Source organism: Salvelinus sp. IW2-2015, unplaced genomic scaffold (genome assembly GCF_002910315.2).
Source record: "Salvelinus sp. IW2-2015 unplaced genomic scaffold, ASM291031v2 Un_scaffold16461, whole genome shotgun sequence".
Taxonomy (NCBI): Eukaryota; Metazoa; Chordata; class Actinopteri; order Salmoniformes; family Salmonidae; genus Salvelinus; species Salvelinus sp. IW2-2015.
Window position 1 is genome coordinate 98,040 of NW_019957597.1, and position 27,299 is coordinate 125,338.

The 27,299-nt window shown below is 41.4% G+C and overlaps 1 protein-coding gene across 1 annotated transcript in view; it reads left to right on the forward strand.

Annotated features, from left to right (window-relative positions):
* LOC112080729 (C-Jun-amino-terminal kinase-interacting protein 1-like) overlaps nucleotides 1-23,764 on the forward strand; it is a 74,616-nt gene extending 50,852 nt beyond the window's left edge. The window contains exons 6-12 of the mRNA XM_070442674.1: nucleotides 1,341-1,416; nucleotides 5,165-5,337; nucleotides 11,102-11,205; nucleotides 13,263-13,379; nucleotides 14,308-14,378; nucleotides 14,647-14,745; nucleotides 22,380-23,764. Of these exons, the coding sequence (XP_070298775.1) occupies nucleotides 1,341-1,416; nucleotides 5,165-5,337; nucleotides 11,102-11,205; nucleotides 13,263-13,379; nucleotides 14,308-14,378; nucleotides 14,647-14,745; nucleotides 22,380-22,452 (713 nt within the window). The 3' untranslated portion in view covers nucleotides 22,453-23,764. The remainder of the gene's footprint in view (nucleotides 1-1,340; nucleotides 1,417-5,164; nucleotides 5,338-11,101; nucleotides 11,206-13,262; nucleotides 13,380-14,307; nucleotides 14,379-14,646; nucleotides 14,746-22,379) is intronic.
* The last annotated feature ends 3,535 nt before the right edge of the window (nucleotides 23,765-27,299 follow it).

The window sequence follows — 27,299 nt, forward strand, 5'->3', positions numbered from 1 at the left end:
ATTACAGTTCTAACAGGTACAAGGACCTGTTTACTATTATGTAATTAGCCTATCAGCCGAAGGCTTTACTAAAGCCATGACATAATTTTCTGGAAATATTTCTCACCAAGCTGTTAGTAAAAGGCACAGTATCAAACTTAGGTTGTACATTTATGTAAACTTTTTGACCGCTTCTCGGGAATTGTGTGATGCCAGTGTACAAGTGACGATAATCTCTGTCTCACACAATTTATTGGAAAAATTACTTGTTGTGTCATGCAAGTCCAGCATGTCCTAATCGACTTGCCAATAACTATATATAGTTTGTTAACAAGAAATGTATGGAGTGGTTGAAAAACTAGTTTTAATGACTCCAACCTATGTGTATGTAAACTTCCGACTTCAACTGTTTTGCTTTTTCTTTGCAACTCTGTCTAGAAGGCCAGCATCCCGGAATCGCCTCTTCACTGTTGACTTTGAGACTGGTYTTTTGCGGGTACGATTTAATGAAGCTGCCAATTGAGGACTTGTGAGGCATCCGTTTCTCCAACTAGACACTCTAATGTACTTGTCCTCTTGCTCAGTTGTTCCTCCCACTCTTCTTTCTATTCTTTGTTTCTAGCCAATTTGAGCCTGTAATAGAACCCACAAACGCTGATGCTCAACTAGTCTAAAGAAGGCCAGTTTTATMCCTTCTTTAATCAGAACAACATTTTATCAGCTGTGCTAACATWATTYCAAAAGTGTTTWCTAATGTTCAATTAGCCTTTTATAATGATAAACCTGGATTAGCTAACACAATGTGCCATTGGAACCCAGGAGTGATGCTTGCTGATAATGGGCCTCTGTAGATATTTCATAAAAAATCTGCCGTTTCCAGCTTCAATAGTCATTTACATCATTAACAATGTCTACACTGTATTTCTGATCAATGTTGATGTTATTTGTTTCTTTCAGAAACAAGAACATTTCTAAGTGACCCCAAACTTTTGAACAGTAGTGTATGTATTCAATATATTTCTGCATTTAATTTTCAATACATTTGCAAAAAATTCTACAAATATTTTTCACTTCATTATTATGGGTTATTATGAGTAGATGGGGGAGAAAAACATCKATTTCATCTAGGCTGTAACACAACAAAATGTGGAATATGTCAAGGAGTATGAATACTTTCTGAAGGCACTGTAGACATTAAAAAGTACTGGACCCAGAGTAGAATCTTGCGGGATGCCTTTTATTAAATAAGGGATAAATAAACAAAGTGATTGTTGTAAGTACAGTGTGTATTCTGTTAGGTATACTTTGAAAAGAGTGTTTCTTTATTCTGAAGTATTCTCTTTTGCTTTCGACTTCTCCAGGTGCAAAGTCGTTTGGCTTGTTCTCCTGCTTCATTAATGGGGAGGAGAGGGKACAGAGTCACAGAGCCGTCTACAGGTGAGATATACCTTTATTATCATCATCACATCATTATTGTCTTGGTCACCATCATCATTGTCGTCAACTGCGCTACTGCTAATMAAATGTGGCAGGTATTTATACAAAGTGACTTATTAAGAACATACTTTCAGTATATAAACCGAGCAAAAAAATAAACGTCCCTTTTTCAGGACCCTGTATTTCAAAGWWAATTCATAAAAATCCAAATAACTTCATAGATCTTCATTGTAAAAGGTTTAAACATGCTTATTCAATGAACCATAAACAATTAATGAACTTGCACCTGTGGAACGGTCGTTAAGACACTAACAGCTTACAGATGGTAGTCAARTAAGGTCACAGTTATGAAAACTTAGGATACTAAAGAGGCCTTTGTACTGACTCTGAAAAACASCAAAATAAAGATGCCCCAGAGGTCCCTGCTCATCAGCGTGAACATGCCTTATGCATACTGCAAGGAGGCATGAGGACTGCAGATGTGGCCAGGGCATATTGTAATGTTTCCGTGCACTGTGAAGAGGCGGCCTAAGACGCGACACACTACAGGAGACAGGTGGACAGCTGATCGTCCTCGCAGTGGCAGACCACGTGAAACACCTGCACAGGATCGTAACATCAAACATCACAACTGCGGACAGGTACAGGATGGCAAAACAACTGCCCGAGTTACACCACCAGAATGCACATCTCCTGCATAGTGCTTAGACTGTCCGCAATAGGGTAAGAGAGGCTGGACTGAGGGTTGTAGGCCTGTTGTAAAGCAGGTCCTCACCAGACATCACCGGCAACAACGTCGCTATGGGCACAAAACCCACCATCGCTGGACCAGACAGGACTGGCAAAAAAGTGCTCTTCACAGATGAGTCGCGGGTTTTGTCTCACCAGGGGTGATGGTCGGATTTGCGTTTATCGTCGAAGGAATTAGCGTTACACCTAGGCCTGTACTCTGGAGTGGATCGATTTGGAGGTGGGGGTCCGTCATGGTCTGGGCGGTGTGTCACAGCATCATCGGACTGAGCTTGTTGTCATTGCAGGCAATCTCAGCGCTGTGTGTTACAGGGAAGACATCCTCCTCCTCTCATGTGGTACCCTTCCTGCAGGCTCATCCTGACAGACCTCAGCATGACGAATTCACACATACTCCTCATTCTGTGCGAGATTTCCTGCAAGACATGAATGTCAGTGTTCTGCCATGGCCAGCGAAGAGCCCGGATCTCAATCCCATTGAGCACGTCTGGGACCTGTTGGATTGGAGGGTGAGGTCTAGGGCCYGATACTGATTGTTACTTTTGATTTTGACCCCCCCTTTGTTCAGGAACACATTATTAKATTTCTGTTAGTCACATGTCTGTGGAAKTTGTTCAGTTTATGTCTCAGTTGTTGAATCTTGTTAYGTTCATGCAAATATTTACACATGTTAAGTTTGCTGAAAATTAACAGTTGACAGTGAGAGGACGTTTCTTTTRTTTMRTYAGTTTAGCTTAAGTGGGAATTAGAACCCACAACTACATCCCAGCACTGATTAAACAAAGACCTCTAACCCYTCATWCTTACACAGAGCACTTTGGTAATCCTAACCACTAAAGTAAMTGACCTTTTGCACTTCAGCCTTGCTTTGTAGCTTTTAGTAAGGTGTCTTGTAAAGTTATCCTCCATGACAAATAGATTTGACAGGCCAAATGAGTCTCTAGGAATCAGTAGAGCAGAAAAACCTATGTATATTGGCGTCATTCCACAAATAGGGTACATTTTGCGTCCCTTTGATATTTTCAGTAGAAATTGAGCACAAATATTGCATTTTAAAAGACGGTTACAGTATATTAAATTAAGTTTCATTTAATGTTGACCACATGGACAAGCCAATAAATAAAACATTTATGAAGTGCCAAAAATCTGCATTTTGTAATGTCACTTGCCATGTGACTTCTGGGATGATTTTAACCCACTTAACCTCAACATTTCTCCACTTTTTCACCATCATTGTAAAGCTATAGTTATGTWCTTGCATTGACAAAGTAATTTCCGAAGATTATTGATTTCATGCGATTAGTGATTAATTTATGTCTGTCCCATCATTAAAGTTCAACCACTGTTATGTGAACTGAACTCTCATTTTAATATGTGTGAAACTTTTCCTTTTTAAAGGGATGCTGCGAGATTTGGGATTTAGCTCTTTATTTTACCTACCTAGTCAGATGAACTCATCAATAACATTGTTATGTCTCGGCATTGCAGTTTGCAGGTAATTGACATTAGCTTATCGTTAGCATAGCACAATTTTCTGGTATTCTCCAGGTACAGTCATAGTGAATAAGAATTTGTTCTTAATGACTCCTAGTTAAATAAAGGTTAAATAAAAAATAAATAAACAGTAGCTAGCTCCTCTCAAAAGCAGGGAAATATACTTTCTAARGATTTCAAAGCTGGTTGGTTGGTCATTTATAGTCCTACATAGTAATTTTTATTTTATAAATTCCCACAGCACACTCACAAATTATATTGGACATGTGATGGAACTACCAGCTATCTAGCTCAGAACTGAAGCATTGTCTGTTGACTTGATAGGTTGCACATAGCCTTTTCTTGCGCCTACGGCAGATTAAAAAAAATCGTATTTTACATCAAATAGTTCCAAAAATAACTGCATTTAAAACAACTAGAATTGAAATTGTATAGTTTTATGTATACTTGTAAAAATACATAGAAAGTGCTAACCACCCAGCTATTTCAATTCTAGTTGTTTTAAATGCAGTTATTTTTGGAATTTTTCCATGCTTTTGAGAGGAGCTGGCTACTGTACCTTGAGACTTCCAACAATTGTGCTAAGCTAACTATGATCTAATGTCAATTATCTTTAAACTAAGCATTGGGCCAGTATCCAAAAGGTTGCTGGTTTGAATCCCCAAGCCGGCAAGGTGGAAAAATCTAGAGTCATAAAATCAATTAAACAAGTGTATGTTATTTTGCAGGTCACAGATCGGCTCTCAGAAAAATTCAACCCTCCAGACCTCTTGAAAGCAAAAAATACAATACCATTTTCAATAAATATTGAGTGTTTGACTGATTTCGACACAGATTTTTGCCAAACCAACGGGCTGCTCAATACGCGTCGTTTGGTGTATTGAATCTCAAATATAAAATATATTTCTGTGTTCAACATAGAGGGCCAACACTACAGTGAAATTCATGGAAGTACTACCACAGAAATGTTTCAATTTGGTGATCCTTTTACCATTACTCGTAACTTCGTCATACATTTGAACAGTATAAGACAAGTAATCCTTCATGTACTGTCATGCACCCTCTGTTTACAAAACCATAGATTAAAACACGCTTATATTTTGGTTTCTGATGAGGTACGACAGTTGAACTAAGCTTATGACGCAGGTTATATTCTTCAAGAATCAATGAATTAATTCAAAAGTTTAAAAAATGATGTAGCAACTGCAGATTACCCCTTTAAGGAAGACAAATATTAAACAGTTTGATCATGATGATTGAACCAAGTGATTCATGACACCAAATGACACATGACACAGTAGGAGTATTTCTTYGCTATGGTGTTTGACCACCATAAGCAGTTCAGTTGTATATCTGTGAATCTTATAAGCTGAGTGCACTGTATCTGTTACCAGCCAAAGTACACAGGTGTGGACTTGAACGTTACACAGTTAAAAAAGTGTCTCTCTAAGCATGAACAGGTTCTCTGTCTGGCTGTTTGTCCCTGTTTCTGTGACGACTACAGGTTTGTCCCTCGCCATGATGACGAGCTGGAGTTGGAGGTGGATGACCCTCTACTGGTGGAGGTACAAGCAGAGGATTACTGGTACGAAGGCTACAACATGCGTACAGGCACCCGCGGCATCTTCCCTGCTTACTACGCCARAGAGGTCGCCAAGGAGCCAGAGAGCTTCAAAGGTGCAGTGKMTTGATCCCTGCTTATTTAGACCGTGCTAAAATGCTAAATGAGTATTTGCAGCACTTTAAAGGGGCAATCTGTAGTTCAAACAATAACAAAGCCAACACCCCGCCATTGATTTGGTAAACAGCTGAGGGATGGGACTGGAGAAATGTAACCAGTCATCAGAGCTATGGGTGCAAGGACTGACCATTCATGATATCAAAATGATAGCCTCATTCAGGTCTGCACACCAGCTTCAAACAGCTGATAATACATTATGTTTGCAGTTCTCACTAAAGGCATGCTCCAATGAGCGCTTCTTTAGCTAGATAGCCAGCTAAACTTTTCTTAACACTAATCCTCCAAGAACCAGGCTGGAGATATAATTTGAAGATTGAATTTCAGAAGTCTAAAACTGTATGCACAAAAATTATAGGCACAACATGAACAAAAGGTAAGTATGATATTCTCACTTACACTACCGGACTAAAGTTTTAGAGTTCTATTTTCTAAATTGTAGAATAATAGTGAAGACATCAGAACTATGACATAACACATATGGAATCATGTAGTAAACAAAAAAGTGTTAAACAAATCTAAATATATTTGAGATTCTTCAAATAGCCACTCTTTGCCTTGATGACAGCTTTGCACACTTGGCATTCTCTCAACCAGCTTCACCTGGAATGCTTTTCCAACAGTATTGAAGGAGTTCCCGCATATTCTGCTTTTCCTTCACTCTGCGGTCCGACTCATCCCAAACCATCTCAATTAGGTTGAGGCCGAGTGATTCTGGAGTCTAGGTCATCTGATGCAGCACTCCATCACTCTCCTTCTTGGTAAAATAGCCATTACACAGCTTGGAGATTGTTGGGCCATTGTCCTGTTGAAAAACAAATGATAGTCCCACTAAGCCCAAAGCAGATGGGATGGCGTATCGCTGCAGAATGCTGTGGTAGCCATGCTGGTTAAGTATGCCTTGAATTCTAAGTAAACCACAGACAGTGTCACCAGCAAAGCACCCCCACACAATCACACCTTCTCCTCAATGCTTTACGGTGGGAAATACACATGCGGAGATCATCCGTTCACCCACATCGCGTCTAACAAAGACATGGCGGTTGGAACCAAAATTATCCAATTTGGACTCATCAGAACAAAGGACAAATTTCCACTGGTCTAATCTCCATTGCTCGTGTTTCTTGGCCCAAGCAAGTCTCTTCTTCATGTTGGTGTCCTTTAGTAGTGGTTTCTTTGCAGCAATTCGAACACGAAGGCCTGATTCACAGTCTCCTCTGAACAGTTGATGTTGAGATGTGTCTGTCACTTGAACTCTGTGAAGCATTTATTTGGGCTGCAATTTCTGAGGCTGGTAACTCTAATTAACTTATCCTGGTAACTATGGGTCTTCCYTTCCTGTGGCGGTCCTCATGAGAGCCAGTTTCATCACAGCGCTTGATGGTTTTTGCGATTGCACTTTCAAAGTTATTGAAATTTTCTGTATTGACTGAACTTCATGTCAAAAAGTAATGATGGACTGTCGTTTCTCTTTGCTTATTTGAGCTGTTCTTGCCATAACATGTACTTCAACTTTTACCAAATAGGGCTATCTTCTGTATACCTCCCCTACCTTGTCACAACACAACTGATTGGCTGAAATGCATTAAGAAGGAAAGAAATTCCACAAATTAACTTTTAAGAAGGCACACCTGTTAATTGAAATGCATTTCAAGTGACTKCATCATGAAGCTGGTTGAGAGAATGCCAAGAGTGTGCAGAGCTATCATCGAGGCAAAGGGTGTCTATTTGAAGAATCTCAAATATAAAATATATTTTGATTTGTTAAACACTTTTTGGTTTACTACATGAATCCATATGTGTTATTTCATAGTTCTGGTGTCTTCACTATTTTTCTACAATGTAGAAAATAGTACAAATAAAGAAAAACCKTTGACTGAGTAGGTGGACTGGTAGTGTATATATAGATACATGTAGAATTGGATGTATCAAAGCTAAACAGTAACACATAACATGTTTGGAGAGAATAATGATTTACAGGTCTCAKAAGATAGATAAAGGCTACAATAGTCCTTTGTAGATAGGGCATTGTACATGGAGGTGAACATCCAGGATGAACCAAAATAGACTAAACAGGTAGGACACAGGTGAGTATACTAACACAGYTATACACAGATATACATTTGCGTACACACGCATCCATGCTAATTAGTTAGCATGACAATTAAAGAGAGAAACATTAATAGCAATGGGGCTAGCTAACTGCCAAGCTAAACACCATACATTTCAATGGGGTCGGCTAATCCCGTTTTATCTAGCTATCTTTTTTAACATCATTAAAGCAATAAATGGTGTAATAATGAGAAGTACATGAACACACATTAACAAGGAATTACAAAACCTTTAAACAGGTCAACATTCGCAAAGCCGCTGGGCCAGACAGATGATCAGGACGTGTACTCAAAGCATGTGCGGACCAACCGTCAACTGTCTTCACTGACATTATCAACCTCTCCCTGACCGAGTCTGTAATACCTACATTTTTCAYGCAGACCACAGACCTACCTGTGCCCAAGGAAGCAAAGGTAACCTGCCTAAATGATTACCGCCGGTAGCCATGAAGTGCATTAAAATGCTGGTCATGGCTCAAATCAACAGCATCCTCCCGGACACCCTAGACCCACTCCAATTCACATACTGCCCCAACAGATCCACAGATGAGGCAATCTCAATCGCACTCCACACTGCCCTTTCTCACCTGGACAAAAGGATCACTTATGTGAGAATGCCGTTCATTGACTACAGCTCAGCGTTCAAAACCATAGTGCCCACGAAGCTCATCACTAAGCTAAGGACTGTGGGACTAAACACCCCCCTCTGCAACTGGATCCTGGACTTCCTGACAGGCCGCCCCCAGGTGGTAAGAGTAGGCAACAACACGTCTGCCATGCTGATCTTTAACCTGTCTAGGAATGGGGTTCCACCCCTTGCCAACAGCCYATGAAATTGCAGGGCGCCAAATTCAATCAACAGAAATCTCATAATTCAAATTTCTCAAACATACAAGTATTAGACACCATTTTAAAGATACAATTCGCGTTAATCCAACCACAGTGTCCGACTTCAAAAAAAGCTTTTCGGCGAAAGCAGAACATATCATTATGTTAGGTCAGCAACTAGTCACAGAAAGCATACAGCGATTTTCCAACCAAAGAGAGGAGTCACAAAAAGCAGAAATAGAGATAAAATTAATCAATAACCTTTGATATTCGTCATCAGATGACACTCCCGGGACAACATGTTACACAATACATGTATGTTTTGTTCGATCAAGTTCATATTTATATCCAAAAATCTCAGTTTACATTTGGCTTTGCCTCGAAAACATTGCGTGAATTTGGACAGAGCCACATTTATTTACATAAATACTCATAATAAACATTGATAAAAGATACAAGTGTTATTCACAGAATTAAAGATATACTTCTCCTTAATGCAACCGCTGTGTCAGATTTCAAAAAAACTTTACGAAAAAAGCAAACCATGCAATAATCTGAGTACGGCGCTCAGAGACCAACACAACCCACAAAGATATCCGCCATGTTGGAGTCAACATAAGTCAGAAATAGCATTATAAATATTCACTTACCTTTTGATGATCTTCATCAGAATGCACTCCCAGCAATCCCAGTTCCACAATAAATGTTTGATTTGTTCGATGAAGTTCATCATTTATGTCCAAATATCTCCTTTTTGTTAGCGTGTTTAGCCCAGTATTCCAAATTTATGACGCGCAATCACTAGGAGCAAACGAAATGTCAAAAATMTCCTTTACAGTCCGTAGAAACATGTCAAACGAAGTATAGAATCAATCTTTAGGATGTTTTTAACCAAAATCTTCAATAATGTTCCAACCGGAGAATTCCTTTGTCTTCAGAAATGCAATGGAACAGAGCTCGCTCTCACGTGAACGTGCATGGTCAGCTCGTGGCACTCTGGAAGACCTCAATCCCCTCTCATTCGCCCCCACTTCACAGTAGAAGCACAGAAAGACTGTTGACATCTAGTGGAAGCCTTAGAAAGTGCAATATGACCACATAGACACTGTGTATTCGATGGGCCAAGAGTTGAAAAACGACAAACCTGAGATTTCCCACTTCCTGGTTGGATTTTTCTCAGATTTTCGCCTGCCATATGAGTTCTGTTATACTCACAAACATCATTCAAACAGTTTTAGAAACTTCAGTGTTTTCTATCCAAATCTACTAATAATATGCATATATTAGCAACTGGGACTGAGTAGCAGGCAGTTTACTCTTGGCACGCTTTTCATCCAAATGTGAAAATGCTGCCCCCTAGCCCAAACAGGTTAACACTGGGGCCCCTCAGGGGTATGTACCTAGTCCCTTCCTGTATTCCCGGTTCACCCACGACTGCGTGGCCAAACACAACTCCAACACTATCATTAAGTTTGCTGACAACACAACAGTGGTAGGCCTGATCACTGACAACGATGAGACGGCCTATAGGGAGGAGGTCAGAGAACTGGCAGTGTGGTGACAGGACAACAACCTCTCCCTCAATGTGAGCAAGACAAAGGAGATGATCGTGGACTACAGGAAAAGGCGGGCCGAACAGGCCCCCATTAACATCAATGGGACTGTAGTGGAGCGGCTCGAGAGTTTCAAGTTCCTTGGTGTCCACATCACCAACAAACTATCATGGTCCAAACATATCAAGACAGTCGTGACGAGGGCACGACAAAACTTTTTCCCCCTCAGGAGACTGAAAAGATTTGGCATGGGTCCCCAGATCCTCAAAAGTTTCTACAGCTGCACCATCGAGAGCATCCTGACTGGTTGCATCACTGCCTGCTATGAAACTGCTCGGCATCTGACCATTAGGCGCTACAGAGGGTAGTGCGAACGGCCCAGTACATCGTTGGGGCCAAGCTTCCTGCCATCCAGGACCTATATAATAGTCAGTGTCAGAGGAAAGCCCATAAAATTGTCAGAAACTCCAGACACCCAAGTTATAGACTGTTTTCTCTGCTACCGCACAGCAAGCGGTACCGGAGCGCCAAGTCTACCCCCAAGCCATAAGACTGCTGAACAATCAATAAAATCGGCATCAGACAATTTACATTGACCCTCCTCCCTTTTGTACGCTGCTGCTACTCACTGTTTATTATCTATGCATAGTCCCTTCACACCCACCTACATGTAGAAATTACTTCAACTAACCTGTACCCGCACACACTGACTCGGTACCCGTGCCCCCTGTATATAGCCTCTTTATTGTTAATCTTATTGTGTTACTTTTATTTTAGTCTACTTGCTAAACATTTTCTTAACTCTTTTTGAACTGCACTGTTGGTTAAGGGATTGTTAGTAAGCATTTCACAATAAAGTCTACACTTGTTGTATTCGGCGCATGTGACAAATTAAGTTTTTTTGATTTGAATATGAATACTTACAGATGTCGAACTATTATTTACAGGATTGTGAAGGATGGAATGTTGCTTACCTCGAGGATAGTTAAGTGGTTACTAGTTACTATGCTGCAATATACGAAAACAGGTGAGGGTAAATCTTTATGCGGTCCATGACAGTTATTGATGGTACAATTATTCTCTATGTTATATTTTGCTTTTGTCATTAGAAACCAGGAAATGGCAGAGCTTTTTCTACATATTGCGCCGTTAAATGTACTGAGCATCTAGAGTTTATATTTTGTATCTTTCTCTATCTCTCTCTCCCACAGTGAAGAGCAGTGAATGGGTAGACAGATACCACATGAAATTCCTGGGCTCAGTCCAAGTGCCCTACCACAAAGGCAACGATGTTCTGTGTGCAGCTATGCAGAAGGTATGGGATGTGCTGTGTGTGTGCTTGTGAAAGAAAGAGTGAGAGGGTAGAAAGAGTGAGAAGATAGAAAGAGTGTGAGAGAGATGTCAACTGGCACATTACCAATGAAAACCATAATCATTAACTGAGAGAGAGGAGGAGGAAGAGACAGATATGGTTGAAGAGACAGATGGATTGAGTAGGAAGATGGGAAATAATGGGGTAGAAAGTGAGAGAGGTAAACACTATAGTATGTTCTCTATGAAAATAGTATGGTATTACACCATGGTTGGGGTCGGAATTCAGAATTTAATTCAACGCATTCATTTAATATTCTAATTGGAATTGGACACATCCCTAAGGCAGAAAAATTGTCATTTCATTTTAATTAAAGGAAGTAAATTAATTCAAAGCCATTCAAATAAGACATGAGTGTCATTCCTTTGATTCAACCACATAGTTTGATTCTTATACATAGTATTGGTTACAATTTTGTATTTATTTGTGTAGTAATGTGTAGAATAAATAAGCTAATTGAATTCAATTTCAAAGTCTGTTTCCTGTGGGGTGTGGGCAATTCAAATTCAATTCAAATTTAAGAATAGAATTCGCAACTCATTTCAGAATTGACCCCAACCCTGTATCACACAAACAAGCATTGACAGCAGAATAATCTTAGATCACAAATTAGGAAGGTTAAGACAGGAAATCATTAAAACATAATAGAAAAGAAAAGAGGACAGCGGCAGAGGCAGGTTGAAAAGAGGTATTGGCCATTGCTCAAAAGCTACACTACAGGGCCAAACGTATGTGTACACCTGTACGTCGAACATCTCATTCCAAAATCATGGGCATTAATATGGAGTTGGTCCCCCCTTGGCTGCTATAACAGCCTCCACTCTTCTGGGAAGGCTTTCCACTAGATGCTGGAACATTGCTGTGGGGACTTGCTTCCATTCAGCCACGAGCAATATTCATTTTTATTTATTTAACCTTTATTTAACTAGGCATTAGTGACGTCAGGCAGTGATGTTGGGCGATAAGGCCTGGCTTGTAGTCGGCGTTCCAATTCTTCCCAATTGTGTTCGATGGGGTTGAAGTCAGGTCTCTGTGAAGGCCAGTCAAGTTCTTCCACACCGAGCTCGACAAACCATTTCATTTCTGTATGGACCTTGCTTTGGGCACAGGGGCATTGTCATGCTGAAACAGGAAAGTGTCTTCTCCAAACTGTTGCCACAAAGTTGGAAGCACAGAATTGTCTAGAATGTCATTGTATGCTGTAGCGTTAAGATTTCCCTTCACTGGAACTGTGGGGCCTAGCCTGAACCATGAAAACAGCCCCAGATCATTATTCCTCCTTCACAAAACTTTACAGTTGGCACTATGCATTGGGGCAGGTAGCGTTCTCCTGGCATACGCCAACCCAGATTCGTCTGTCGGACTGCCAGATGGTGAAGTGTGATTCATCACTCCAACACGTTTCCACTGCTCCAGAGTCTAATGGCGACGAGCACGGTGCATGGTGATCTTAGGCTTGTGTGTGGCTGCTTGGCGTTGCTTCCAGAGGACAGACAATTTTTACACGCTACACACTTCAGCGGTCCCGTTCTGTGAGCTTGTGTGGCTTACCACTTTGCGGCTGAGTCGCGTTTGTTCCTAGATGTTCCCACTTCACAATAACAGCACTTACAGTTGACCGGGGCAGCTCTAGTCACTGAGCTCTTCAGTAAGGCTACTGAAGCTACTGGCTACTGGCTARTGCCAATGTTTGTCTATGGAGATTGACTTTTTGTGTGCTCGATTTTATACACCGGTCAGCAATGGGTGTGGCTCAAATAGCTGAATCCACTAATTTGAAGGGGTGTCCACATACTTTTGGATATATAGTGTGCATTTCTAGCTGAGATGCCACTAGAATTTTAAGACCAATAACCCACCTCTTCCCCTGTTCATGTTCTAAATTCCAATTAATAGAATAAGGGTGCACAAGATTTTTTTTAATTATTTTTTTTACCGGGCCTGAAGTTTCAGCTGCTGCTTTTCTCAAAGGATGCTGATGCTGTTTTGATTGTCGCCAGATTGCCACCAATAGGAGGATGACAGTGCAGTATAACCCACCTTCGTCTTGTATCCTTGAGATCAACGTGAAAGGCGTGAAGCTCCTCGTCCAGGATGACTACCACGCCTCTGACAGAGTAAGAGGTTCCACACTCAAATGCACACACATTGTAAACATCCACGCGCACCTGCACATGCACACACACATGCGCACGCACACAGGACAGGTACACAGACAGACATACTCAGATTTATGCACACACACGTACACACTCAACACATGCATTTGCATCACACACACACACACACACACACACACACACACACACACACACACACACTTCTTAAGGCACACCTTCAGCGTATGTTAGAAAGACAGCGGTTTAGTTTGGACCAAAGTACAACTACAAAACTTTGCGTCTGGCTTGCAAAAGACTAGATACAAAGAGATGTTTTATCCAAACCTCTGACCAGCAAGATCACACTGAGGGAAATATTCCCAGTAAAGAAGGTTGATAACGCCTCAGTGTGGGCACTACAGGGTATTGCAGTCCACACATCTTAATCCAGTTGTATTGTATAGAAGCAAGTGAGAATTTCATRTGGCAACAGCGGTGCCCACCTAAGCTGAAGTAAAGCTATGTAACRATCAGTGGGTTCTTWGRTGACATTAAGGCTATGATTTGTTTTAATAGCTAATCTAATTTGCCAATCATAAGGTTCACTAGCTACAGCTCCTACAGATGATGTGGTGTAAGCAGATAGCAAATTCCATGAGAAATGCAGTCGTTGACATGGAGGGTGGATACTTTTTACCCCCAACACCTGTTTTTCAGAGCCATAGAATTTGGTCAATGAGGTTTGTACCAAAGAATTATGTTGCGTTCATATGTAGTGTGCATTGCCTTGTGACATCACAGTTTCCCATTGTTACCCCCCCATGGTCCCAGACGATGCACTTATTTTGAGCCCAAAATGTAGAAAGTCCGTCCAAAATTTAAGTACGCAAATCCACCACTAGTTTATAATATAGATGTGTGTATGTGTGTCTGTCTGTCATCACAGAGTAACCAGTGCAGCCACTTCTTCCAGTTGAAGAATGTTTCCTTCTGTGGCTATCACCCTAAGAACAGCAAGTAAGTACCTGGACRTGGATTACATTTTGTCAGTCATGCTCACTGTATTCAAATAAAAWTTTGCTTTTTGGGAGAGTCATTGCGCAAGCAGTGGAGGAAATGCAGAATAATAATCACTCTGGGTACCTTCCATTGTAAAATCTGCATTTTTACATGTCAAAATTATTTTACTCCCGGAACCTGGTTCCCTCTGGGGTTTCGCTCCTCTGACCCCTGTATTTTCTTCTTATTTTTTTACCCATGTGTGGCTTGTATGGTATCCCCTTAGGTACTTTGGCTTCATCACAAAACACCCAGCTGACCAGAGATTTGCCTGCCATGTGTTTGTGTCTGAAGATTCTACTAAACCCCTGGCAGAGTCTGTTGGGTGAGGTTCAAGGACTTGTTTGTTTCTGGCTTAAAAAATATACATATCATGTCACTCTTTTGCTCTTTGTCCCTCTTATATTGTCAGAGGATTGAAGATGTTCTTCCATAGTGGGTCAATTACAACCAACATTGAACGATGTCTCAACACGAGGTGATTTCTCGTTAAACCACCAATATGCGCTAAGTTCTATTGGCCTTCACATTATCGCTCCCTTTAAGCTAATGTCAGTGTTTAAAGGGCGACTGCACTTTGTGATTTGGCCTCGTTTTTTCATCAATGCCCATTAAGAAATGCGGAAGGCGTACAATAGTTATCTTGGGGGTGTGGTTTGATGTGGGTGTTTCTTGGGTGGAGTAATGAGTACAGCAAGTAAGGTAGCTTTGCTATGGAGAGAACAATGTTTTGAAATTGTGGACTTCAAAATAAATTGTATTGGTCGCGTACACATATTTTGCAGAGGTTATCGCGGGTGTAGTGAAATGCTTATGTTCGTAGCTCCAAGAGTGCAGTAATACCTAACAAAACCAAACCAGATGAAGGAAGGAATTAAGAAATATTATAACGAGCAAGGTCAGAGTCCGGAATATAATTATGTATGTACAGTCCGTTCGGAAAGTATTCAGATCCCTTGACTTTTTCCACATTCTTTTACGTTACAGCCTTATTCTAAAATGTATTAAAACATTAACATCTACACACAATACCCTATAATGAACAAAAGCACAAAATAGGTGAAAGATATATATATATATATATATATATATATATATATATATATATATATATATATATTGTTAATGAAAAAATGAATCAATTTAACATCAGTAAGTACTTTGTTGAAGCACCTTCTACAACAATTACAGCCTTGAGTATTCTTGGGTATGGAGCTACAAGCTTGGCACACCTGTATTTGGGTAGTTTCTCCAATTCTTCTCTGCAGATCCTCTCAAGATCAGTCAGGTTGGATTGAGAGTGTCGCTGCACAAGCTATTTTCAGGTTTATCCAGAGATGTTCGACCAGGTTCAAGTCCAGGCTCTGGCTGGGCCACTCAAGGACATTCAGAGACAGGTCCGGACCACTCCTGCGTTGTCTTGGCTGTGTACTTAGGGTTGTTGTGCTATTGGAAGGTGAACCTTCGCCCCAGTCTGAGGTCCTGTACTTTGCTCCGTTCATCTATCCCTCAAACATGGTACCCTTCTGTGCCTCGGCACAATCCTGTTTCAGAGTTCTACAAGACATTCCTTTGACCTCATGGCTTGGTTTTGCTCTGACATGTACTATCAACTGTGGGATCTTATATAGACAGGTGTGTGCCTTTCCAAATTATGTCCAATCAATTGAATTTACCACAGTTGGTGGCCGTAATCAAGGTGTAGAAACAAGTCTCATAGCAATACTTACAGTTTTGGCAAGTCGGTTAGGACATGTACTTTGTGCATGACACAAGTAACTTTTCAACAATTGTTTACAGAGAGATTATTTCACTTATATTTCACTGTATCAATTCCAGTGGGTCAGAAGTTTACATACACTAAGTTGACTGTGCCTTTAAACAGCTTGGAATATTCCAAAAAATGATGTCATGGCTTTAGAAGCTTCTGATAGGCTAATTGACATCATTTGAGTCAATTGGAGGTGTACCTGTGGATGTATTTCAAGGCCTACCTTCAAACTCAGTGCCTCTTTGCTTGACATCATGGGAAAATCAAAAGAAATCAACCAAGACCTCAAAGAAAAAAAATTGTAGACCTCCACAAGTCTGGTTCATCCTTGGGAGCAATTTCCAAATGCCTGAAGGTACCACGTTCATCTGTACAAACAATAGTACGCAAGTATAAACACCATGGGACCACACAGCTATCATACCGCTCAAGAAGGAGACGCGTTCTGTCTCCTAGAGATGAACGTGCTTTGGTGTGAAAAGTGCAAATCAATCCCAGTCCTATATTGACATAACCTGAAAGGCCAGTCAGCAAGGAAGAAGCCACTGCTCCAAAACCGCCATACAAAAAGCCAGACTACGGTTTGCAATTGCACATGGGGACAAAGATTGTACTTTTTGGAGAAATGTCCTCTGGTCTGATGAAACAAAAATAGAACTGTTTGGCCATAATGACCATCGTTATGTTTGGAGGAAAAAGTGGGAGGATTGCAAGCCGACGAATACCATCCCAACCGTGAAGCACAGGGGTGGCAGCATCATGTTGTGGGGGTGCTTTGCTGCAAGAGGGACTGGTGCACTTCACAAAATAGATGGCACCATGAGGAATTGAAAATAATGTGGATATATTGAAGCAACATCTCAAGACATCAGTCAGGAAGTTAAAGCTTGGTCGCAAATGGGTCTTCCAACTGGACAATGACCCCAAGCAAACTTCCAAAGTTGTTGCAAAATGGCTTAAGGACAACAATGTCAAGGTATTGGAGTGGCCATCACAAAGCCCTGACCTCAATCTTATAGAATATTTGTGGGCAGAACTGAGCATGTGCGAGCAAGGAGGCCTACAAACATGATTCAGTTACATCAGCTCTGTCAGGAGGAATGGGCCGAAATTCACCCAACTTAAACAATTTATAGGCAATGCTACCAAATCCTAATTGAGTGTATGTACATTTCTGACCCACTGGGAATGTGATGAAAGAAATGAAATATTAAATATATCATTCTCCTTACAATTATTCTGACATTTCACATTCTTAAAATAAAGTGGTGATCCTAACTGATCTAAGACAGGGAATGTTTGCTCTGATTAAGTGTCAGGAATTGTGAAAAATTGAGTTTAAATGTATTTGGCTAAGGTGTATGTAAACTTACATCTTCAACTGTATGTAGTGAAGAAGGTGCAACAGGAGGCTGAAGACATTTGGCTTGGTCCCTAAGATCCTCACAAACTTCTACAGATGCACCATTGAGAGCATTCTGTCGGGCTGTATCGCCGCCTGGTATGGCAACTGCACCATCCACAGCCACAGGACTCTCCAAAGGGTGGTGCTGTCAGCCCAACGTATCACCGGGGGCACACTGCCTGCCTCCATGATATCTACAGTACCCAGTGTCACAGAAAGGCCAGGTCAAGGACCTCAGCCAGGTCAAGGACCTCAGCCACCCGATCCACGGCCTGTTCAACCTGCTACCATCTAAAAGGGGGAGACAGTACAGGTGGAGTTATTCCAGATCGGGAGAACAATAGGACTTGAGTTCCTGTACGTTACCACAATCACATCAGGAGTTGTTAATCATAAGACATACCCCTCCACCTTGCTTTTTCCCAGAGAGTTCTTTCTTCCTGTCTGCTCAATGGACTGAGAACCCCACTGGCTGTATGGACAGGGACAATATATTCAGAGAGAGCCATGATTCCGTATGGTGGTTAGGTGAATTCCAGGACAGTATTTTGACCAGTGACCAGATCAAATGTGACCAATCTGATTCAAGTGTCCTCCACTACTCTGAAGCGGGACTGGTGTCTGGACACTGCTTAAGCCTTCTGTAAGAGCTCCTGATATAGTAGGGGGCTTCCCATGATGCTGCTGAACAACAAATCCACCAGGTTATGCACGTAGACAGTGAATTAAATAAAATGTATATGCTAATAGAGGGACTTTAACTACAGAATAGATTCAGGCCGGTGACACCGTTACTCTGCAACCAGCTGTGTACATTGTTGAATTTATAATTGTATTTATTTATTTAACCTTTATTTAACTAGGCAAGTCCGTGAAGAACAAATTCTTATTTACAATGACGGCCTACACCGGCCAAACCCGGACAACGTTGGGCCAATTGTGCGCCGCCCTATGGGACTCCCAATCACGGCTGGTTGTGATACAGCCTGGAATCGAACRAGGGTGTCTGTAGTGACGCCCCTTGCACTGAAAGCCCCTTGCACTGAGAGCCCCGAGTGCTTGCTGATACCTTCTGCTATTTGCTGCCGGAGCCATAGCTATATTTGTAGTAGACAAGTACCATCCTTCATTTATTTTTGCCCTAGAAAATACACAAACTTTTAGGAGAACAGGCATGTTGTTTCGAGTTAGCAGACAAAGCCCCCAAATGTTAGCCATCTACCTAACTTGCAAATTCAGGTTTTGGTTATATATTTTTACGGATTGAAATGAATTGGCTAGCTAGCTACATCCTATGATTAAATAACAAGCCTAGCAAGCATCCATGTGCCTGCCCTGTATTGACCCTAAATTCCAAATGGGCTACAGTTAAAGCTAACTAACGTGAGCTATGCACATCTTCCTCTTACATGCACATTACGCATTCGTTTGTACAGTGCCTTCAGAAAGTATTCATACCCCTTGACTTATTTCACATTGTATTGTGTTATGCCTTGAACAAATATATATTTTTCTCATCCATCCACACACAATACGCTACAAAATGAAAACATGTTTTTTGACATTTTTGCAAATGTATTGAAAATGGAGTACAAAGACATCTTAGTGTCATGAGAATTATGTTCTCCAGGTTCATAACCCAATTCGATTAAACTACTCAGTCTGCTAACCAGGATTTGTAAGGTACTGGAATGAAAACAGACAGAGGCCCAGTCTACAATAGTCAAATGTTTATTCACGAGAGCGCTGGTTAGTTGTACAAAACCATTCATTTTATACTAGCTCCTTACGCACATACTCTTGCACACAAACAGAATTCATACGCACATACATTTGCACACAAACAGTAGGTATCCTACGCACACACTGTCCTGCTACCCAGCCGACAAAGATTAGGGCCCGTGAGAATCACTTCCCTGTCCTTTCCCCAATCTCTCAGTGGCCCCTAGCCAAGGTCGGCACCGAATATTGCTCAGACAGTCTGTGTTTAAAATACTGTAGAGACATATTGTTTTACTGACTAAAAAAACTACACAATCATTAATTATAACTTTATGATTCTAGTCAATTTCATAGTTATAAGGTTTCAGAGAGTGGGAATTATTTCTCATTAACTTTCAACATTTAAATGACTAACACTTAGTTACATAAGTATTCACACCCTGAGTCAATACATGTATATAATCACCTTGGACAGTGATACAGCTGGATATTTCTCTGTAAGTCTCTTAAGGGCTTTGCACACTAGATAGTACAATTATTTGCCCCTTATTCTTCCAAAATTGTTCAAGCTCTGTCAACTTGGTTGTTGATCAATTGCTAGACAACCATTTTCAAGTCTTGCCATCGATTTTCAAGACGTTTTTCAGCCAAAACTGTAGCTCGGCTAGTCAGGACCATTCACTGTCTTCTTTGTAAGCAACTCCAGTGTATATTTGGCATTGCCTTTTTAGGTTATTGTACTGCTGAAAGGTAATTCATCCCCCAGTGTCTGATGGAGAAGCAGTATGAAACAAGTTTTCCTCTAGGATTTTGCCTGTGCTTAGCTCCATTCCGTTTCATTCTATCATGAACCCCCCCCCCCCCCCCACTCCTTAACGATTACAAGCATACCCATAACATGATGCAGCCACCACTATGCTTGAAAATATGGTGAGTGGTACGCAGTAATGTGTCGTATTGGAGTTGCCAAACATAACACTTTGTATTTAAGACAAAAAGTGAATTGCTTTGCCCCAATTCTTGCAGTATTACTTTAGTACCTTCTTGCAAACAGGATGCATGTTTTAGAATATTTTAATTATGTACAGATGTATTTTCCCTCTGTCAATTAGCTAGTATTGTGGAGTAACTACAATGTTGTCGATCCATCCTCAGTTTTCTATCACAGCCATTAAACTCTGTAACTGTTTTAAAGTCACCATTGGCCTCATGGTGAAATCCATATGCGGGCTCCTTCCTCTCCAGCAACTGAGTTAGGAAGGACGCCTGTATCTTTGTAGTGACAGGGTGTATTAATGCACAATCCAAAGTAATTAATAACTTCACCATGCTCAAAAGGCTTATTCAATGTCTGCTTTTTTTTTACTAATCTACCAATACGTGCTCTTCTTTGTGAGGCATTGGAAAACCTCCCTGGTCTGTGTGGAGTGGAGTTCAGTACAGTCTGTACTCTACTGTACTATACCATACTGTACTTTCTAGAGTATAGTTCAGTACAAAATAGTTCAGTGCAGTATAGTTCAGTAGAGTATAGTTCTGTAGAGTTGAGTACGGTACTGAAGTGAACTATACTGTACTGAACTATATTGCATTGTACTCTACTGTACTGAACTATACACTATCGTACTCTACTGTACAGTAAACTCGAGTATAGTTCAGTACAGTACAGGAAAGTAGAGTACAGTAGAGAATAGTTCACTTCAGTACTGTACTCTACTTTACTGAACTATACTCTACTGAACCATAAGGTACTGAACTATTTTCTACTGTACTGAACTATACCTTATTTTCCTGTACGGAACTATACACTGCTCGGGTTTACTGTACTGGAGTTTCTTACAATTCATTGGGTCTATATTCTAACAATAAATATGTGTTATTATTACCAGCCTTGCTATTTTCAATGTTCCCAATACTTCATTGGGCCAAGAGTAGAGAACCTAGACGCAGCTGTCTGGCATCTAACTATTTTGAAACAGTGACAACCTGACATCAACTGATCTGCTAGTGGGTTTCTGGTTGCAAGCAAATGGTTTAACATGTAATCTCCTGTTAGTAGCGTTTTAAGAAATCCAGCGCTAAATTCTGCCTGTTGGTTGCAGTTGACCCAGTACACTCAGAGGCCAGTTTACTAGGTACACATTCCCGTTCACAAAAATGGTTCGCTCCTACACAGTGAGTCACATGGCTTGCTATATAATGCAGTCAGACAAGCATTGAGTCATTCAGTTACTGTTTGATTGAACGTTAGAATTGGCAAAACGAGTGACCAAAGCGAGCTTGAGCATAGTATGATTGTCTGTGTCAGGCGCGCCGGTTCCGGTATCTCAGAAACAGCAGGCCTCCTGGGCTTTTCACACACAACAGTGTCTATAGTTTACAGAGAATGATGCGACCAACTAAAAACATCCAGTTAGCGGCAGTGCTGTGGGCGAAAACTCCTCGTTGATGATCGTGCAAGCTAACAAATAACAGCACAGTACAACAGTGGTGTTCAGAACGGCATCTCGGTACACACAAATTGTCAGTCCTTGTCACGGATGGGCTATTGCAGCAGACAACCACACCACATCGGGTTCCACTCCAATCAGCTAAAAACAAGAGGTGGCACCYGTGGGCACGCGATCACCAACACTGGACAATTGAGGAGTGGAAAAACATCACCTGGTGCAATGAATCCCGCTTCCTGTTGCATCATGCTGTGGGCAGTGTCAGGACTTGGCATAAGTAGCATGAGTCCATGGCCCCATCCTGCCTGGTGTCAACGGTACAGGCTGGTAGCGGTGGTGCAATGGTGTGTGAAATGTTTTCACGGCACACGTTAGGTCTTTTGCTACCAATTGAGCAAAGTTTCCATGCCACAAAGAATTAAGGCTGTTCTGGAGGCAAAGGGGGCTCCGACCCGGTGCAGGATGGGTGTACCTAATAAACTGACCACTGAGTGTATGTTTCTGTAGAGAGTTGTCATACCTGTCAGGTAAGGAACTGAGTGATTGAATAACCTTTTTTTTATCTATCCCCCACCCCCCCGATCTGTTCTCCCCTCTTGTCTCTTCTACAGGAAAGCCTTCCAGTTGTACTATAAGGAATTTGTAGATTACTCCTGTCCGACAGAGGATATTTACCTGGAATAGCACCCGCCCCGACTTCCACCACAACCCTGTACATTACAGTTATCATGACATAAAGTTGCATGACGGAGAAAACATTTCTAACAAATATGAACTAATACATCTGACAAAAAGATGGAGAGAGAAAGAAGGAGAGGTATTGGTGTCTACTGTTTATCCAAATAAATCAAACAGTATGAAGATTGAACAAGTAATTGATCCAAACATAGTGGAGATGTTGAAGAGAGGGTGGCAAAATATGCAAAATGGAGTCACTGATGAGGAAGTTAATGTGCCTATGGTGTCCTCAGGTTGTCCACTCAAAGCACAATGCTCAAATCATAGTGACCTGGACTGGAGTAGTCTGAGACTAATCTTTGTGGACTTAGAGCTTGAATCCCAGGTAGAACACTGGGCTTTGTGGACTTGGAGCTTGAATCCCAGGTAGAACACTGAGCTTTGTAGACTTGGAGCTTGGATCCCAGGTAGAACACTGGGCTTTGTAGACTTAGAGCTTGAATCCCAGGTAGAACACTGGGCTTTGTAGACTTGGAGCTTGGATCCCAGGTAGAACACTGTGCTTTGTGGACTTGGTGAACCCCAGAAAAACCAGTAGTCACTAAGGTAACAGCAAATGGAGGTCAGGGAAAATAAATCAATAAAGGAATGAACCTGCCATAAAGATCCTATTAAATTACTAGTATGTGAGTATTCTAATCCCTAATTCTATGGAATCTCTAATTGTGGTGTGATACATTGTGTGAGGGAAACAGTGATTCTGCATGAGCTAATGGTGCAGTGTGTTTGGAGAGGGTGATAAGGCCTCACTGGAGAGTCCTGTGGTCGAAGGTAACTAATGATCTAGGATCAGATTACCCTACCCCAACCTTTACAATTAAGGGGATGAAAAATGATCTGCCAAATTATCAGTGGCTAACTCTGTTACTTATTTTCCATGTGGAAAATAAAAACAAGTAAACAAGTAAGCATTAGGGTCACACTGTTGACCAGGAATAGTGTCTTTAATATGCTGCAAAGCCTTTGGTATTATCTCGGGTACACTATCAGAACCCTCAAATATATTCACATTAAGGAATCAAGAGAACATTTATAAAACGGAGATTCCTACCAATAAAAGTGCTCACGCTGTTTTCTGTTTGAAAATGCTTCCGTTTGTTTGTGCTGAACATGACCCTAGTTATTATTTTATTTGTGGGAAGACAGATTCTTGATAAATCATTAAGGGTACACTCCTTCATTGAATTACAGTATTGTAATTCCATGACCAGAAACAAAGAGATAGACCACAGTTTCCAGTCAACCGTTTTGGCTTGCTTTTAAGGATGTTTTAGCCTTCTAATTTGCAGGAAGGAATGGTCACTGTGGACTGCCTCATAGTTCTTCTCGTGCTCCGTTTCAACACGAAATGAGAGTTCATATTGAGAGTTCAGATGGGGTTGCTATTCAGATAACTGGGTATAAGATAAGGACGCTTACTCAAGCTGTTACCCCGGTAACATAAAAGGGAATTACCTCTGTCCTTCACAAAAAGGACATGAAAGGTTTTTAGGAAATAGGATGTTGTGTAGGAAATGGATGATGGGAGATGTAGTTTTAAAGGAAAGCCTCAGTCTATTACAGAGGTGCTCTGACTAGGAAGTACAAGGCAGGGGGAGACTGGTGTCTTTTACAAGTAGTGCCTCTTTGAAGGATCATTGTGGTTATTGCTATATCATTTAGATATACCACATGGTGTGTTGATAGGACAGGCTGTTTTTGTGGAGGAGATATCATGTGTGTGTTGAGATAGTAAGACAAGAGTAAAGTAAGACTAGATCAAGGTTCAACAAAATAAGATAGGACCTCACCTCAAAATGGCCAACCCATGGCCAGTTGATTGTTTCTGGAAACAATGGCCTGGTCTGAAATCAACCAATTGCTCCTACCCATTAAGATGCTTGTAGATTCTGATGGAACTAGAGGTGTTTGTTATACCTTAAGTTCACTGGAAGGCTAGGTGGAGTCATCCCCATACTGCTGTCGTGACGTTGTATTAGTTAATGTGACGACTGCTGCTCATCGAATGATTAACAGTTTATAATTGCGTGATTAAATGAATCAGGCAATTATTACCTCATTAACCTGGGGCACCATGGGAAAATTTACTCAAAGAATATCGATTTTACAACAGTCACTAATTAATCAATTAACTCCACAGTCTCATTCTGAACGTCGCATAATCCGGGAATCTGCACACATCCGAGTCCCACCAATGAGTTCGTACCACACCAATTTTAGTTGATTATTTATTTACTAGAAAGCTAAACTGATAATAAAAGATACACATACACAAAACACAGTCTAGGCTATTGATTAGAACTTAGTYCAATGGGCCAACACACTATGACGCGTGTTACCCAAAATGGGGATTTGAAAGAGAGAGAAAAAGAGAAAGTACACGAGAGAAATATACATTTGGGTGCATTTGTRAGCTATGRTTATTTTAACCCTAACCTTGTCCCGAACTGCCGCTCTTATCGGTCAGAATATAATGATGTAATTACGTTTTGAAGGTCTCCGAGGAGTCTCCGCGTGGACCGTTTAGGCTTCTCAATGACACACTTATCTGGTGCAACTCTCTGGTTGTCCTCACGATGTCAGTGTCCTTTTTCAAATCAAATCAAATTTATTTATATAGCCCTTCTTACATCAGCTGATATCTCAAAGTGCTGTACAGAAACCCAGCCTAAAATCCCAAACAGCAAGCAATGCAGGTGTAGAAGCACGGTGGCTAGGAAAAACTCCCTAGAAAGGCCAAAACCTAGGGGAACCAGGCTATGAGGGGTGGCCAGTCCGCTTCTGACTGTGCCGGGTGGAGATTATAACAGAACATGGCCAAGATGTTCAAATGTTCATAAATGACCAGCATGGTCAAATAATAATAATCACAATAGTTGCCGAGGGTGCAACAAGTCAGCACCTCAGGAGAAAATGTCAGTTGGCTTTTCATAGCCGATCATTAATAGTATCTCTACCGCTCCGGCTGTCTCTAGAGAGTTGAAAACAGCAGGTCTGGGACAGGTAGCACGTCCGGTAAACAGGTCAGGGTTCCATAGCCGCAGGCAGAACAGTTGAAACTGGAGCAGCAGCACGGCCAGACTGGGGACAGCAAGGAGTCATCATGCCAGGTAGTCCTGAGGTATGGTGGTCCGAGAGAGAGAAAGAAAGAGAGAATTAGAGAGAGCATACTGAAATTCACACAGGACACCGGATAAGACAGGAGAAGTACTCCAGATATAACAGACTGACCCTAGCCCCCCGACACATAAACTACTGCAGCATAAATKCTGGAGGCTGAGACAGGAGGGGTCAGGAGACACTGTGGCCCCATCTGATGATACACCCGGACAGGGCCAAACAGGCAGGCTATAACCCCACCCACTTTGCCAATGCACAGCCCCCACACCACTAGAGGGGTAACTTCAACCACCAACTTACCATCCTGAGACAAGGCCGAGTATAGCCCATTAAGATCTCRGCCACGGCACAACCCAAGGGGGGGACGCCAACCCAGACAGGAAGACCACGTCAGTGACTCAACCCACTCAAGTGACGCACCCCTCCTAGGGACGGCATGAAAGAGCACCAGTAAGCCAGTGACTCAGCCCCTGTAATAGGGTTAGAGGCAGAGAATCCCAGTGGAGAGAGGGGAACCGGCCAGGCAAAGACAGCAAGGGTGGTTCGTTGCTCCAGAGCCTTTCCGTTCACCTTCACACTCCTGGGCCAGACTACACTCAATCATATGACCCACTGAAGAGATGTCTTCAGTAAAGACTTAAAAGTTGAGACCGAGTCTGCGTCTCTCACATGGGTAGGCAGACCATTCTATAAAAATGGAGCTCTATAGGAGAAAGCCCTGCCTCCAGCTGTTTGCTTAGAAATTCTAGGGACAATTAGGAGGTCTGCGTCTTGTGACTGTAGCGTACGTGTAGGTATGTACGGCAGGACCAAATCGGAAAGATAGGTAGGAGCAAGCCCATGTAATGCTTTGTAGGTTACCAGTAAAACCTTGAAGTCACCCTTACCTTAACAGGAAATCAGTGTAGGGAGGCTAGCATTGGAGTAATATGATCACATTTTTTTGTTCTAGTCAGGATTCTAGCAGCTGTATTTAGCACTAACTGAAGTTTATTTAGTGCTTTATCCGGGTAGCTGGAAAGTATACCATTGCAGTAGTCTAACCTAGAAGTAACAAAAGCATGGATACATTTTTTCTGCATAATTTTTGGACAGAAAGTTTCTGATTTTTGCAATGTTACGTAGATGGAAAAAAGCTGTCCTTGAAACAGTCTTGATATGTTCGTTAAAAAAGAGAGATCAGGGTCCAGAGTAACGCCGAGGTCCTTCACAGTTTTATTTGAGACGACTGTACAACCATCAACATTAATTGTCAGATTCAACAGAAGATCTCTTTGTTACTTGAGACATAGAACAAGGATCTCTGTTTGTCCGAGTTTAAAAGTAGAACGTTTGCAGTCATCCACTTCCTTATGTCTGAAACACAGGCTTCTAGCGAGGGCAATTTTGGGGCTTCACCATGTTTCATTGAAATGTACAGCTGTGTGTCATCCGCAATGCAGTGAAAGTTAACATTATGTTTTCGAATGACATCACCAAGAGGTAAAATATATAGTGAAAAGAATAGTGGTCCTAAAACGGAACCTTGAGGAACACCGAAATTTACAGTTGATTTGTCAGAGAACAAACCATTCACAGAGACAAACTGAAATCTTCCCGACAGATAAGATGTAAACCAATTTGGGTTTCCAATCTCTCCAAAAGAAAGTGGTGATCGATGGTATCAAAAGCAG